At 40.2% G+C, this 14,789-nt stretch overlaps 1 protein-coding gene across 4 annotated transcripts in view; it reads left to right on the top strand.

Moving 5' to 3' along the window:
• GSPT1 (G1 to S phase transition 1) overlaps window positions 1-9,280 on the top strand; it is a 35,694-nt gene extending 26,414 nt beyond the window's left edge. For all 4 annotated transcript variants that reach the window (XM_081839723.1, XM_081839722.1, XM_081839720.1 and 1 more), the window contains exons 10-15: window positions 240-333; window positions 1,739-1,819; window positions 5,040-5,213; window positions 5,851-5,940; window positions 6,772-6,940; window positions 8,217-9,280. In XM_081839723.1, coding sequence (XP_081695849.1) covers window positions 240-333; window positions 1,739-1,819; window positions 5,040-5,213; window positions 5,851-5,940; window positions 6,772-6,940; window positions 8,217-8,269 — 661 coding nt within the window. In that variant the 3' untranslated portion in view covers window positions 8,270-9,280. The remainder of the gene's footprint in view (window positions 1-239; window positions 334-1,738; window positions 1,820-5,039; window positions 5,214-5,850; window positions 5,941-6,771; window positions 6,941-8,216) is intronic.
• Window positions 9,281-14,789: the final 5,509 nt, after the last annotated feature.

The following is a 14,789-nucleotide window of genomic DNA, read 5'->3' on the forward strand; positions in this document are numbered from 1 at the left end:
AAATGTCTTTATGGTGGTAGGGAAAATAACTTTATATCAGATTTGGTAGAATTTATGCTTATACAGTGGCTTTAAAAGTTGGTATTTCATGAATGTGATGCAGGTATATTCATCTCATGAAGAATGTTACTGTATCAGAAGTAAACTGTCTCCAAGAACCATTATAGGTCAAAATCTTAAACAAGACAAAGACATACCATGGATTTGCATAACATTATTTTCCCTCCTCTCTTTTTCAGTGGGCTACCGTTTATTCCATATCTGGATAACTTGCCAAATTTCAACAGACCGGTTGATGGACCAATCAGGCTGCCAATTGTTGATAAATATAAGGTACTCAAATAACAGCTACCTTGAAGATATGACACAATTGCTTTAGTTGCTCAGTTTCTCATTTATAGTTGGCTGTGTCTCATGGCTACTTCCTTCTTCCCCCCAAATATGTTACTCCAAAGCCTGCCATTGGACTAAAATGTGCAAAATGCAATTGAATTGTTCTTTTTTTACCTTAACCTGTTTTGGTGACATATGACAGCTGGGAGTGTTAAGAACATAGGGCCATATTCAGCTGACTCATTGTGCTAGCACAAAGTTTTCCACTAGCATGATAGAACTTCCCCCGTTTACACCCCCAGGCCCTCCTCAGATCTGGGAGAGAAGCCCTAGAAGAATGTGCAGGGAGAGGAGAGGAGAGATAATTTGCACTCACTAAATGATCTCTGTAGCGCAATATTGAATACAACTCGTCGTAATATTTCAGAACATTTCCCTGCAGTCAATGGAATTATTAAAACATGCAGCCTATAGTTCTGAAGCTGAAGACTTTGTTATTCTGTGACTGAACTGGAGTGTGCATGCGTGCACCCTTAATGCACTCTTCTGGTTCCATTTTCTGTAAATGTATTGTCACAGCAATATGTGTAATTTTCTCACAATGAAAAGATTGAGATGAACTGAAATGCATGTGTCACATTATTCAGCAAGCATTGAGTACTGAGTCCCATTCACCTGAATGAGAGAATTAAGCAGAATTTTAAACATTAAACTTTCCCCATTGGTATCAGTGGGACTAAAACTGGCGTAGCTTTGTCTTAAGTGTCTACTGAAAATTGGACAGCATCGCTGCCTGAGAGTTGCTTGCACATGGAGTTGGATACAAAGATTTTCTTCCTCTATCAAAGGGAGTCCCCCTTGAATGAGGGGCAGGAGCCTTTGGAATCGAATCCAGTGCATTTAACTGGCATCATAGTTGCAGGACTTTCAGTAGTCTATGGTAGACTTGATAAATTCCACAGCTGAGTTGGTAGTATGTCATGCTTACCTGTTTAAATCCACCAGGTCCTGAAGGTCTCACAAAAACGAGTAACCCAGTTAAAATTCAGCTAACACCAGTTGAAATTTAGCATTCCTAAACCTCAGCCCTGAATAGATCTATCCCCTCCCCTAAGTATTAAGATTTGTCTTTGCACCCTACCCTATCCTCAGAGTGTCGGTGTGGCCACCTAACAAGGTGCAGTTGCTGGTGATAAATATAAGGGTGATAACATGTAGATGTGAGCATACAGTTAACTAGTGGTTACTCCCAATATTTTACCCCTTGGGTTTAATTTATCTCCAACAAAAGCTCCTTACTGCTTTGATTGAAATTCCTTAGCATTATGCCAGATGTTCTCTTTTGTAAAGTGCAGTAGGCTCTATTTTGCTGATTTAAAAAACAACCTTTCTTTCCATGTTGAAGGATATGGGCACGGTAGTTCTGGGAAAGCTGGAATCAGGCTCTATCTGCAAAGGACAGCAGCTTGTGATGATGCCAAACAAGGTATGGCACGTTTTCCTCTTAAGAAGCTTAACTTTCTAGTGTTAAGCCTACAGAATAATTCTGAGGTTGAAAATCGGCATTCCCCTGTGAGGTTTCTTTTCTGCTCTTGAGAAGGCTTAGTGTGCTTAGGCACTAATAAGCAGAAATATGCACATGATCAGCCTAGTTTTAGTTTGAGGAACTCCTGAAACATGTGCTGCTTTTTTTTTAGTTGCAATTAGCAGGATCCTAGTCAGGGATGGCCAGGGATTCTATGCAGGGGATACACATTGCAGCGTGGGAGATAATCGGCAGAAGGCTCATGTTTGGCTCATAGGCAACAATGTCTCCACAAGCAGAGCTTACTGCTGTTCCCACCCCCCAACCCATAAGAGTGGATGGCAGCCATTGACTTGATTAGAAAAAGTGAATGAGTACTATCACAGACACAAGAGGTTAAACCTTCTGCTATACCCTTGAAACCCTAATTTCTTAAGGGAAGCAGATTTACCGCATCTGCCTCTCCCCCCCCCAAAAAAAAAGAAAATTGCACCCAGTGCGTATACACACACACACACACACTCTAAGCATTTATAATCCTCCCTTTGCTGGAAGGTCTCAAGGTGGAGATACCGTACATAAACCTCGAAATCAAACTTAACAGTAAAAAACCCCAACCAGCAATAAATACAAAATTCAGAATCAAAGTTAAAAGACAAATTAGCAGCAACAAAGAAATACTGAGTCCCCAGTGCACCTCACTTTTCCCCAAAGTCCAGGGGAAAAGGTATATTTTCATCTGTTGGCAAAACAAGAGCAGTGTAAACTTAGGCCTTCTCTTGAAGTCACGTGTTGGCATTTTTGCAATCCTCACGAGTGTTTGGAATTTGAGGTGGAAAGGGGAACCTTAACATATTCTGATATCCTGCCTTGAAATGCTGTGGTTTACCCTTCCCAGAGTTGGGTTGTTTCATCTTGCCACCAACGCAGACAAGCTCTTGAGCTGCTTGAAATATGCTGTCCTTTAGTGTTGAGTGTATGCTGTGGCTACTTTTTATGCATAGGCTCGCTAAGTTTCAGCTCAAATATCTTATCTGTACTAGGTAGCCTAAAACATTTCAGATTTTCCTTTTCTAAAAAAGGTTGCTTAGAAAGAGTGGAGAACGAGTCATCCTGAACCACCAATCTCTTCTGTCTTTAAGGCAGAAAATTCCACTGTTGCACTTTTTTTCCTGGAAGCTTTCCAGAGCTTGGGTCTCACGCACCCATGTAAAATTCATACCTTGTGGTTCTGAATTCTGCATCTGTTGGAACAACTTTTGAAACCCAGCTTACTCTGCCTTGCATACTTCATGTGAACCCTGTTCATTATTAACAGACCAATGGAAAGTTAAAAGCTATATGTTAAGAACTCCCAAGTCCCTGCTACAAACTGCTGCAAACCATCAGGTTTATCTGATTTTGGCAGGAGTTGGCTCCTTTCAAAACAGGTGTTTCTCAGGAATACTCCTCCAAGCAAGTTGCCTTGTTTCACAACCCTGTATTGGTTTCATGTTGTGTCTGAAATCTGAGCGTGGGGCATCTGGTTCCAAGAGATATAAATAACCAGCACCCAGTTTTTTCTGCTTACCTTCATGACTCCAGTCTTCAATAAAACAGAGGCTGGGTTTTTTGGAGGGTAACGTTCAAAATACAAATTTTAAATGTGTTTCTACACTTACCAGATAGCAAGATTAAGTTGATAGTCATTGTGTTGGAGAGGCAGAGGGAATTGAAGTTTCTGCTAATAGAGGAGCCTTCTGAGAGAGAGGAGAGGATCCTTTGGTGCGAGGTATAAAGGGTAGAGGTTGAGCAAAGTAGATGTGTTGGGGAAGCACGGTTTTGTTTAGGGTTCTTTTTTTGTTTCTGGATTTGATAGTTTAGTTTTACCAAGCCCTTCCTTGTATCTAATGGAGTTTTTCTCAGAGCAGACCTTTTAAAATTAATGGACCTACATAAATCACGTTCATTAATTTCAGTGGGTCTTCTGAATAAAACTAGCAGTGGATACAACCTCATGTATTTAAATTATTGTAAGCAACTTTGGGGGGGGGGATGTTGCAAATTGCTAGAGTGGTCTGGAGCAAGGAAAGCTTTGACTAGCTTGCAAGTGAAGATGTTTGGAAAGTGGCACCCTGTATTATGTGATTCACTCCCAAATCACTTTCTTCGGTAACCGTATTTGGCTTTTTCCTTGCAAAAGGCCAGGGAGAAGAGGATATGATAGTTTTGCCTTAAATGTTCTGCTGACTGCAAATATTTAGTGATTTCCTGGCTATTGCATTCAGTTACTTCACCAGTAACTCTGGAGCAGCAGAATTAAATCTGCTTGCCTTGAGTATAAGCAAACATGAATGTTCTCTGCAGAATGCCCATCAGTTTATTTGTGTGTGTTCATCAATAGGCCGGCATACTGTGGTGGTTTGTGATCCCACTATGTGGGGTTCTGTGTTAGACTTTTTAAAATATACTTTTAATGAAGGATTTTTTTATATATATAAAAATTGAATAACAGGGCAATGAATACATACTGCATTATAGAAAAGGAAACTTTAAAAAGTATTTTTGTACAAATGTACAAATATATAAAACTTTTTTTAAGAGGGGGAGGAGTTAACTACACAATATAAAAGCCAGCTCCCCTGCCTCCTGATGTCCCAGAACCAGAAGAGATATGAAGAGGGTGGAGCAAAGACAGAGAAGTCTCAGGTGGCTTGGAAAAAACTCTGGCAAGGAGTTTGCGAGCTGCAAATAAAAGGTTTTAATTGTTTTAAGTGCAACATACAATATGACACTAGATGGTATGCTGAGCCTTATGGAAAATTCAATGTATTTTTTTAAAAAACGCTTTTTGAAAAAGCATTTTCAGAACGTTTTATATATGTGTGTGGATTCCACCTTAGGCAGCTATGAGAAGATGGGGACTTTACTGCCTCACTGGGGCAAGACCTACTGGGCAGAGTTGCTGGGATCACTAGGCCTGTGCTGTTTTGGTTTATTTGAAAAACGTTAACTTCACTGACAGTGGGTGTTTTATTGCCAACCTGCTCCTGATAACTGTTTTTATCAATTCTAATGTTTAAGTTTATGTTGCTGTAAATGACTTAAATGTTTATCTGGCTTTTTGCAACCAAGTATTATATAAATTTTGTTTGATGAATAAATAAAAACGTTTTAAAGCCTTAACGTTGCTTTCTTGAAGCATAATGTGGAAGTCCTTGGGATCCTTTCCGATGATGTAGAAACTGAATCAGTAGCTCCAGGTGAAAATCTGAAGATTCGACTGAAAGGAATTGAAGAGGAGGAGATCCTCCCGGGGTTTATACTCTGTGATCTTAATAACCTGTGTCATTCAGGACGCACTTTTGATGCTCAGGTACGTTTGTTGGAAAACCATGATTGATTTTCAACCGATAAATGAATAATAGTAGAGTTGGTTGATTCAGATATGCATAGGTTGAGGGTATATCAGCAATTAAATCTTGTTCAGAAATCAGTGGTATCAATGTGCGAATTACAGTGGTGCCCCACAAGACGAATGCCTCGCAAGACAAAAAACTCGCTAGACGAAAGGGTTTTCCATCTTTTGAGGTGCTTCGCAAGACGAATTTCCCTATGGGCTTGCTTCGCAAGACGAAAACGTCTTACGAGTCTTGCGAGTTTTTTCCCTCCCCCCCCCTTTTCATAGCCGTTAATAGCGCTAATCCGCTAAGCAACTAATAGGGGTGCTTCGCAAAACGAAAAAACCGCAAGACGAAGAGACTCACGGAACGAATTAATTTCGTCTTGCGAGGCACCACTGTAAATTGTTAATCCTTGATTTGAAAGTCTTCACCTTCTAGAAAAGAAATTCTGTTTGCTTGCAAGTTAGTTAATTTTCCTAGCGTATATTTCTGCTTGAAGCAATATCTTCCTCCAGAGGGAAAGAGAGATGAGGGAATTACTACCCAATATCCATAAGAAATTGGTGTTTTTCTACATTATGTTTACTTAGTTATTCTTATTGATTACAGATAGTGATAATTGAGCATAAATCCATCATCTGCCCAGGTTACAATGCGGTGCTGCATATTCATACCTGTATTGAAGAAGTTGAGATCACAGTGAGTATTTCTCTCAACTTCTTTGATTAAAAGATACACAATGGTGGCAAAAGGTTTGAGTGAAGTGTCTATTAATTGTGCAAATGGGGTTTTTTTGTCTCTGTTTTTGCTGTGTATTTAGTAATCTCCCACTGCCACCATTAGATGGTCTCAGCATCATGTTGTTATGACTTATGGCTAAATTCAGTCCAAACTTTTTTCAAAGAGGGCCAGATTTAATGAAGTGAAGGGCCATGAGGGCCGACCAAAGTTGTTAAGCTTTTTTAAGGATTTTACCCCAGGTAAAACTGCCACACAGGCTGAATTAAACTGACCGGCAGGCCAGATTAGGCCCCCAAAATGGACTTTGGGCATGCCTGATTTAATAGTCCAGTGCATTCATGTAATTCGAAATCATTATGTTTTGAAATAGTATTTTACTAAGAATATTGAAAGTGTGTATCAGGTGGAGTAACATAGGGTAAAACTCCTTGTGAAAGGAATATATAGTGGTACATCCACCTAAGTTATTCTCTGAGTACACCCATTAAAATTAATGGACCTAAGTTAGCCATGCTTATTACCGTAATTTAAGTGGGTCTGCTCTGAATTGTGCTAGCGTTGGATACAACCTATCATTCTTCCTGTACTTCAATTGAGGTGTTGAGCTTCTTTTGAGAGAGGCTTTATTTCAGGTTAAGGGGGTGGGGGTGGGGGTGGGGAAGAACCAAATAACAATGAAACTGTTGTGGTTTTTCCTGCTGGACACCTCATAAACAGCTATAAAAGGACCAGGGCTTCTGCTGGAAAAAGAGAACACATGTTTTATATCTTTTCTCTTTCCTTCTATAGGCCTTAATCTGTCTGGTAGACAAAAAATCAGGAGAGAAAAGCAAGACACGGCCCCGTTTTGTTAAACAAGATCAAGTATGTATTGCCCGTTTAAGGACGGCAGGAACTATCTGCCTTGAGACATTCAAAGACTTCCCTCAGATGGGCCGATTCACCTTAAGAGATGAGGGTAAGAGGATTTGAAAATGGCTTGGGTTTTTTTTTTGTTTTTTTTTTTTTAACTTTGTGTTGCTGAATCATAGAAAATAAAATGCCATGCTTTGGATGTGTCGGCTTTTGCCAGCTTTAATTCTGGAAGGCACGTATATGACAGCCTTCCCCACCCTGGTGCCTTCCAGATGTTTGGACTACAAGTCGTGTGAGGCTTGGCCAAACAGGCCAGTGGTCAGGATGCTGAAAGCTGTAATCCAAAACATCTGCAGGGGCACCAGGGCGAGGAAGGCTGGAAGATGATACAGTGGTACCTCGGGTTAAGTATTTAATTCATTCTGGAGGTCCATTCTTAACCTGAAACTGTTCTTAACCTGAAGCACCACTTTAGCTAATGGGGCCTCCTGCTGCTGCTGCGCTGCCGCTGCACGATTTCTGTTCTCATCCTGAAGCAAAGTTCTTAACCCGAGGTACTATTTCTGGGTTAGCAGAGTCTGTAACCTGAAGCGTATGTAGCCTAAAGGGTATGTAACTCGAGGCACCACTGTATCTCAAACTGCTGATTGTCATATATAAACAGCACTGCATGTCAGTTGTTGAAAATCAATTGAACTTTAGTAAATATCCAGAGGAATGTCAAAATTGGCATAGAATTTAGGGGGAGCAAATTGGTTTGGGCTGAAATGCAGATTCTCTGGTACAAAAAAAAAAAATCAGAAGCCCTGTATCCATTTCCATTGTTGGGAAGGAAGATTTTATTACAGTTCATTAAGAAGAGCATAAGCTTCTCTGCAAAAACTAGTGTGTAGATTGAGGTAGCACTCTCTACATTTATATGCAGTACTAAATGGTTTGTTTCTGCCATAGTTTGTTGAACAAACCAGGTTCTGACAAGCAAAATAACTGTGGCTTATTCCACTTAACATTGGTTTGATTTTCTAAATTTTCTTGCTTTGCTCCTTTATCGCCATGTGCGTATAGGGCAAGATGCAAAAACGAAGGAGGGTTAAGCCCAAGGTCCAGAGGTAACGAGAAAACATGTTTAATGCAAGCCAAGATACATAAGCCAGCATCAGAAGCATGGTTTCATATTCTGGTTTGTTGACCACAAACAAACCATAGTTGGTTGTGACAGGCTTGCATGTACAAATAAGCTAAACCCCCCCCCCCAAGTTCATTGTTAAGTGCAAACCAGGTTTTGTGTGAAATCTGTGTGACTGTTTGTTTACTGGGAAGGTTTTTTAAAGGTTCACACATGTATGTCTCCTAACAAACCATTTCTGTATTTTGTTTAGGTAAGACCATTGCAATTGGAAAAGTTCTGAAATTGGTTCCAGAGAAGGATTAAGCATTGTTTTTGACAAGCCTGCACAAATACTGTGAGGGGAAAAAATTGACTCTGCAAAAGCCTACTTCACATCGCCTTCTTATTTTCTTCCCATTGATAACCTTCTCCCTATATTTGCAAAGATGAGATTTCACAGCAAAGGTCCACATTATGTCAGCTTTCTCATATTGAGAGCTCTGCTATGCCACTGTTGAATTCCCCCCCAAAGTTTTTTTTCCTGCCCCTTCCTCCTAAATTCTGCTTCCTTGGAAAGATTTGGCAATAGCTTTGTAAGTGATGTGGACATAATTGCCTAGAATTATGAAAAATCTATAGGATTTATGTTTATTTCCCCTCTCCCAGCATATTGAAACATTTTTCAAGGCAGATCATTAAGAGTGTGCAAGCGTGTGTGCACATGTTACAAAGACAATTACCATGTTAATAAACTATTCAATTTGAAATCTTTTTTCAGTATCTTAATTGCTTTTGAATAATGTTTTTATCCAGATGTAACACCTGTTGCATTAGCTTTTAACCTGCCAAGTAATCTGAATATTCAATTACTTAGGCTTTTCTGAAACCCAACTCTTTCCCTTTGCCGCCTCCCGGACGAAGTTATAAATGAAGCAATTAGACAATTGACAAAATTTGTACTAAAGAAACTTTCTTTCTCCCTTTCCTTATGGTGGATTTAAAAAAATTAAATATGTTCATGCAAGTATGGTACTATTTAATTAGTGTTGCATCACTTTATCTACAAACAAACTTAACTTGATTTTTTTTAGGCACTGGAGCGAGCTAGATCTACCTACAGTGACCTGAATTATACCATCAAATCCTTTCTGGCAGAAAATGCTAACCAATAAAATTAGTAGGACTGTTACGTGACATCTCTGGCAATAATGCTGGTACATGATGTTTGGTCTAAAAACTAAGCACAAGTACCAGTTTATGATAAAGTTGCGCTGTTCATTCTACCTTTTAACTTGGAAGATGGGAGAATCTTTGGTTGCTGGGTTTTGTTTTGTTTTTTAAAAAAAGAGATTTGAAGCAAACCAAATAGGCCATAGAGGAGTGGTAGGTATTCACTCAACTGGCAGCGGCTGAATGATGGCTCATTCAGCAAGTGCCACTTATTTAATCCAGAAGGTTTGTTTGCTCATTAAAATTGAGAGTAGAATCAAGCACAGTCTATAAATTTCTGCATATCAAAGCAATTTGAGTTAAGGGAAAGCAAAAGTGAATAAAAGGATTTGTGGTTGGCAGTTCAAAGGAACAGGGGTTGTAAACTTTATACTTGGCTGAATGTTGGTCTGTACCATTGCTATAAACAATTAGGGAAAGAGTTGAAAGGGAGGTGCAATGATATTCAAAGTGTTTAATGGCAAATCTCCATTATTAGGTTCATATAAGAAGGCTGACTTCCAATATTGTTCCAAGTGCTTCTCCAATTAAATCCTTTGCAGTGTATGTTCAAATAGTAATGTGCCCTTTCCCCTAAAGTTTACAGTCATGTGACTGTTTCATTTTACACAATTCTAAATTTAAAATGTTTGCCCTTTTTTGTTTCTTTGTAACTGTGGAACCTCCCATCCATTTCACTTGAGGCTACATTGTATGGACGAAGCAAAGTTTATTGTCCTTCAATTTCATATGACTACACTTGTAGCTACCGTAATGCATGAAATTTAAATAAATTTTATTATGTCTGCAAATTTCTGGGCTTTTATTTTTCTGGGAATCTGAAAGCTTTTAAAGTCGATAACTTTTAAAACAAAGCTAAAGAATTCAGATAAAGCTGAAAAATTTGGAAATAATCCAGATTTTTCTTTTTCTTACTTTATAACGTAAGCTCAAGGAAGAGTCTTTGAAAGATTTGCCTGAGGTGATGAGCTTACCATTTTCAGATGTTACGTTGTGCTGTGTTTGTGTCTCTAGCTCCGCCTCTTTCCTTTGAGATGATTGCTAGTGAATAATGTAGTTGGTGAAGGGTTTTTTCTTCCTGATATAGCAAATGACAATTCTTGGAGGCAGAGATGCAGCTAAAGAAGCTAGTAGTCATTGAATGCAGTCATTCTTTAGAGCAAAAGTTGCACTTGAGGACAGGGGCAGACTTTGGTCTTTCAAATTTCAGTGACACCCTGTGCGAAAATTCAGCCCCCTCTCGCCTTCCGTTCTGCATGTGCTTTATATCATACTTGCAGCACACCCCTTGGCTCAGTGATCAGTGTGGGTGAACCAGTCACACTGCCCTAAATGTGCGTTTGCTGAGGAACTGCAGGACTTAAGAATAGGAATGCTAACTGAAGTTGTCATTTGGCATACGGAATTCAGTTATGGTTGCAGTGCTGAATGCACTCATTCCAGGGTTAAATATAATTGAAATGGAAAGGACTTGATTCAAGAAAACTGGGGCTTAGGTGTTAATGTGTGTTACCACTGCATTCAGAACCTCAGGCTTTAAAGTCCCAAAGCGTTCTCCAATTACGTGATTTAGATTGCAAGTTTCTCTTCATCGTATTAAATCAAGCTTGGTAAATGTAAAGCAACCTCTTGGGCAGGTCTGAGGAATCATGCTGAACTTCAGGTATTGCTGAACTACAACTCCCATCAGCCTCAGCAAGCACGGCCAATGTCCAGGGTTGATGGGATTTAACAATGTCTGGAGGGTCAGAGGTCACCCACACCTGTTACGCCTTGCCCATTGAACTGAATGGAGGCACCTTCATTGGTAAAGAAGCTTCCTACATGCACCAGAGCTCATGTGAGGCATCACTAAACCTAAGGTGTGTGCCTCAGGAGCTGTGAAAGCATTGACTGAAGGATAGTGCTAGTATCCTAAGTCAAATAAGTAAATTCTGGAAGCTCCATCTTTTCTCCCCAAGGTAGAAAGGTTTCAATTTAACCCCTCTGGTTTACTCATTCCACACAAATTTATATACAGGATATAAATTCCTGCTTGGGCAGCTTCGTTGATTAGAGCATGGTGCTAATAATGCCAAGGTTGCAGGTACAATTCCTGTATAGGACAGCTGCATATTCCTACATTGCAGGGGTTGGCCTAGATTATCCTTAGGGTCCCTTCCAACTCTACAATTTTATGAATGTTCTATGAATGAATGTTTCTAAGTCAAGTAAAGAAGTTCCTGTTAAACAATTTGCAGCTGTGCTACGACCACATCTTGCCACTAATCATGTAAAAACACTTCATCAATGTTCATGGCTGTTATGTATTTTTCTTCTCGGGGGAAAAAAATAGAAACCCTGGCTAGGCTTGAGGAAAAAGCTTGGAAATGTGAGATTGGAAAGGATTGACTGTGTTAATAGCCATGACTTAAAACTATTATTTCAAACTCTGCTGATGATAAATGACTTTGGAGTGCGTTCTTGAATCTGAAAGCTTAGTAATGTAAGCACTGATTAAACACAAAACTTGAATGTGCCATAAAAGCCTCCTGATTAATATTCTGTAACGGGTGAGGATCCTCTTGGGCAACCCCTGTGGGCCTCATGCCAGTGGCAGGTGGAGCAATGAATGCAAATTTTACTTTCGTACAGTAAGCTGGTTTCTATATGCACCCTGCATAGGCAAGCGGGAGTCACTATGAGGACACATTCCAGCTAGGAAGAAAACACCCAAGGGGTGTGTTAAGCAGAGTCAGGGGCGGGGGCTGCATTCACCCCCAGAGCCTGTGGTTCCTGGCCCTCTACTACCTACAAATTGGAAACACTGCTGCATTTTCTGCACGCAGTTGAACAAACCCAGTCCTTGCAATGAATGAAAATGGCATGAAGGTTGCCTTCTGTCAATGACAAGTGCCAATCCCAGGTCTCTGTTGCAAAAACTGAGGGTCTTTATTGATTCAAATCTTAACATCCGTTGTCTTTTATGTGTCGCGGAAGATGTCATTTGAGAAGAATCTACCCATCCAGTGTCAATCATTTTTGCTGGAATCATAAAACATCTAAAATCTCTCACATTTTCCAGTCTTATTTTTCCCCTTACCTTCCATGTCAAACAACTTGAATAAACTGTGGTCCAATAAAGAATACTAAAAACCTGTGTCATGCCTCCAGCGACTTCTTTTAAAACTCAAGGCTTAGTGTCGTGTCTCTGACCAATCGAAACACGCTTGCTTGTTTTGCTGGTTAAATACTGGATGTGAATCTAAATCATGGATAGGATGGTAGTGGTATTATCTGGGCTGCTGACAAAACCAGAGTTAAATTTGTCAAATATGAAATATTTGGAAAGAATTATCGACATACATATGCATTGTACAGCTAAAATTATTTAGGGTATTACAACATTTTAACGGGTGCCATCAAATACAGGAGTTCAGCTCTAAGGTGGGAATTAGGAGTAGATTGTTTGCACATAAAGATTTAGTAAGTGCCTTTGCTTGACAGGAGGATGCAGTTTTACAATGTATGGCATTCTTAGCTTCTTATAGTATTTGAATGAGAACCTGTGCACCTCCAGATTTTGCTAGACTACAAGCAGCTAGCTGGGTCTAATGGGAGTTGTAGTCCGGCAACGCCTGGAGGCCCACAGGCTCCCTACTACTCTCATAGATGAAAGTGTGAAGGGAATACTGCCGCCTTGTCACTAAGCCTGTAACAATTTGTCTCTGGGCTGTATCACATCAGACTGCAGGAAAGGAATACCCAAGGATGAGAAATTTCCTTAACATGCTACGTTTCCTTTTTTTGTGGTGGCTCCCCATTTGTAGAATGCTCTCCCCAGAGAGGCTTACCTGGCAGCACTCAGTCTGACAAAGGTTCCACCTGTGATGTGGAAGCTGCATTTTGGGGATGTAAAAAGCACCACTGTTACTTATTAGTGCCAGTTTTCCCTGCTGCTTTTCAAATTCTGCATTTGGCAGAGCTTGAGGACTTTTTGGAGGTATTTCTCAAGTAAACAGACACAAATATGTGTTCTGTTGCCCAGCTATAGAATTTTGCTTTACACGGACAATCATTTTATCCATTATTTTCCATTTAAATGAAATTACAATATACTCCTGCTACCTGCAGGTTTTTGACGACTCGGTACTTAAAGCATCTTACATGAATCTAAACCATTGCCCAACTCAGTGGTATCAAATATGTAATAAAGTATATAATTTTGAAAAACTAGTGGGAGACAATTTAGAAACCAAGACCTGGCAAATAAGAGGGAAGTGCCTTGAGAAGAAAATGAGTTTCCAAGGCATGCTCTGTTTCATGGGGTCACAGAGAGTCGAACACGACTAAGACGACCAAACAGCAACATTACCCCATATCCATATGAAACTCTTATTTCAGTTTTCTGATTTCTATGCATAGCACTGAGAGGGCTTTCCATGCATTTTCATCCTGTCTTCCCTCTGCCCCACCCTAGGAGCTCAAGGTGGCAAACATAGTTACCCACTTTCCCAATTTATCATCTCAATAATTCTGTGACTCTTCTAAAGCTGAGAGAAAATGACTAACCAGATAAGCCTTTTGGATGAAGCGGGGATTTCAACCCTGTTTTCCAAGACCCTGGTCTGACACTCTTAAGCACTAGCAGTGACTATGAAATACAGAGGTATTAAGGTTAAGTTGGTATGCATTCCCAGCTAAAGATTCCCAGACAAATTCAAGGTTTATATTAGCATATAAAACCCTTGACAACTTTCCTTGTGATCTGCCGACTCGACCACTTTCGGGTAAGCGTCCATAGGTGCCTTCTCTGTAGTTTTGGGCACATGCTTTTGTTTATAGCCTACCCAAGTATTTAAGGCTGATGCATACTTTTATCTGGGTTGTTTTTTAACTATTGTTTTTGAATGTTTTGATTGTTTTACCTGCAATTTCACTGTTGTTGTTTTTTGCAATCCGCTTTGCAGTTGTTCTACAAACAAGCGGTGTATACATTTTTATGAAATAAAAGTTAAATCCCAAGGACGCCCTGTACTCCGTCCCTGCAGAAAAACCACAACCCTTTCAGTGGTTGCATCAATCTCCTTAAATCGTCCCCTCCGACTTCCTCTCATTCCAGATCCAGCTTTTAGCAGAAGAAACGGTGGTCCACGGGACTCTTTGCGCAAGCACGATTCCCGTTCTGAAACGTTTAAAAATTCAAAGCGCATTTCCCCAATGCTTTTAGCTGTTTCTATTTCATCTGTAAGCCGCCTTGAGTCCCTGCTAGAGAAAAGGCGGAATAACAATGAGCAAAGTAATGTAATAATAATAACATGTGGTAAGACATCAGGGCTGCAGCTCCTGACTTTTCTACTTTTTATTTAGAGCGGGTGGGAGGCTATTAACAGCACAGCAACAGCTGCATTTAAATTTCGGGTTTTCTCCCTTGTTCTGCACCTCCGCCCCGAGACAGTCCAAACCTGGCTCCCGAACGAAACAAGATTCGAGCGCCGCCGCTCTAGCGTTCCAGTTTCACCATAGAGAGGAAGCGTCTCCCCCTCGGCTCCTATGGAGACTAGACCGGAAGTCTAGCTGGTTCACTCTCAGCCTCCGCGGAAACTCCTCCCTTCCCTCGCCTTTTTTACGCGTC

The sequence above is a fragment of the Podarcis erhardii genome (genome assembly GCF_964252035.2).
Source record: "Podarcis erhardii genome assembly, chromosome: 14".
Classification (NCBI taxonomy): Eukaryota; Metazoa; Chordata; class Lepidosauria; order Squamata; family Lacertidae; genus Podarcis; species Podarcis erhardii.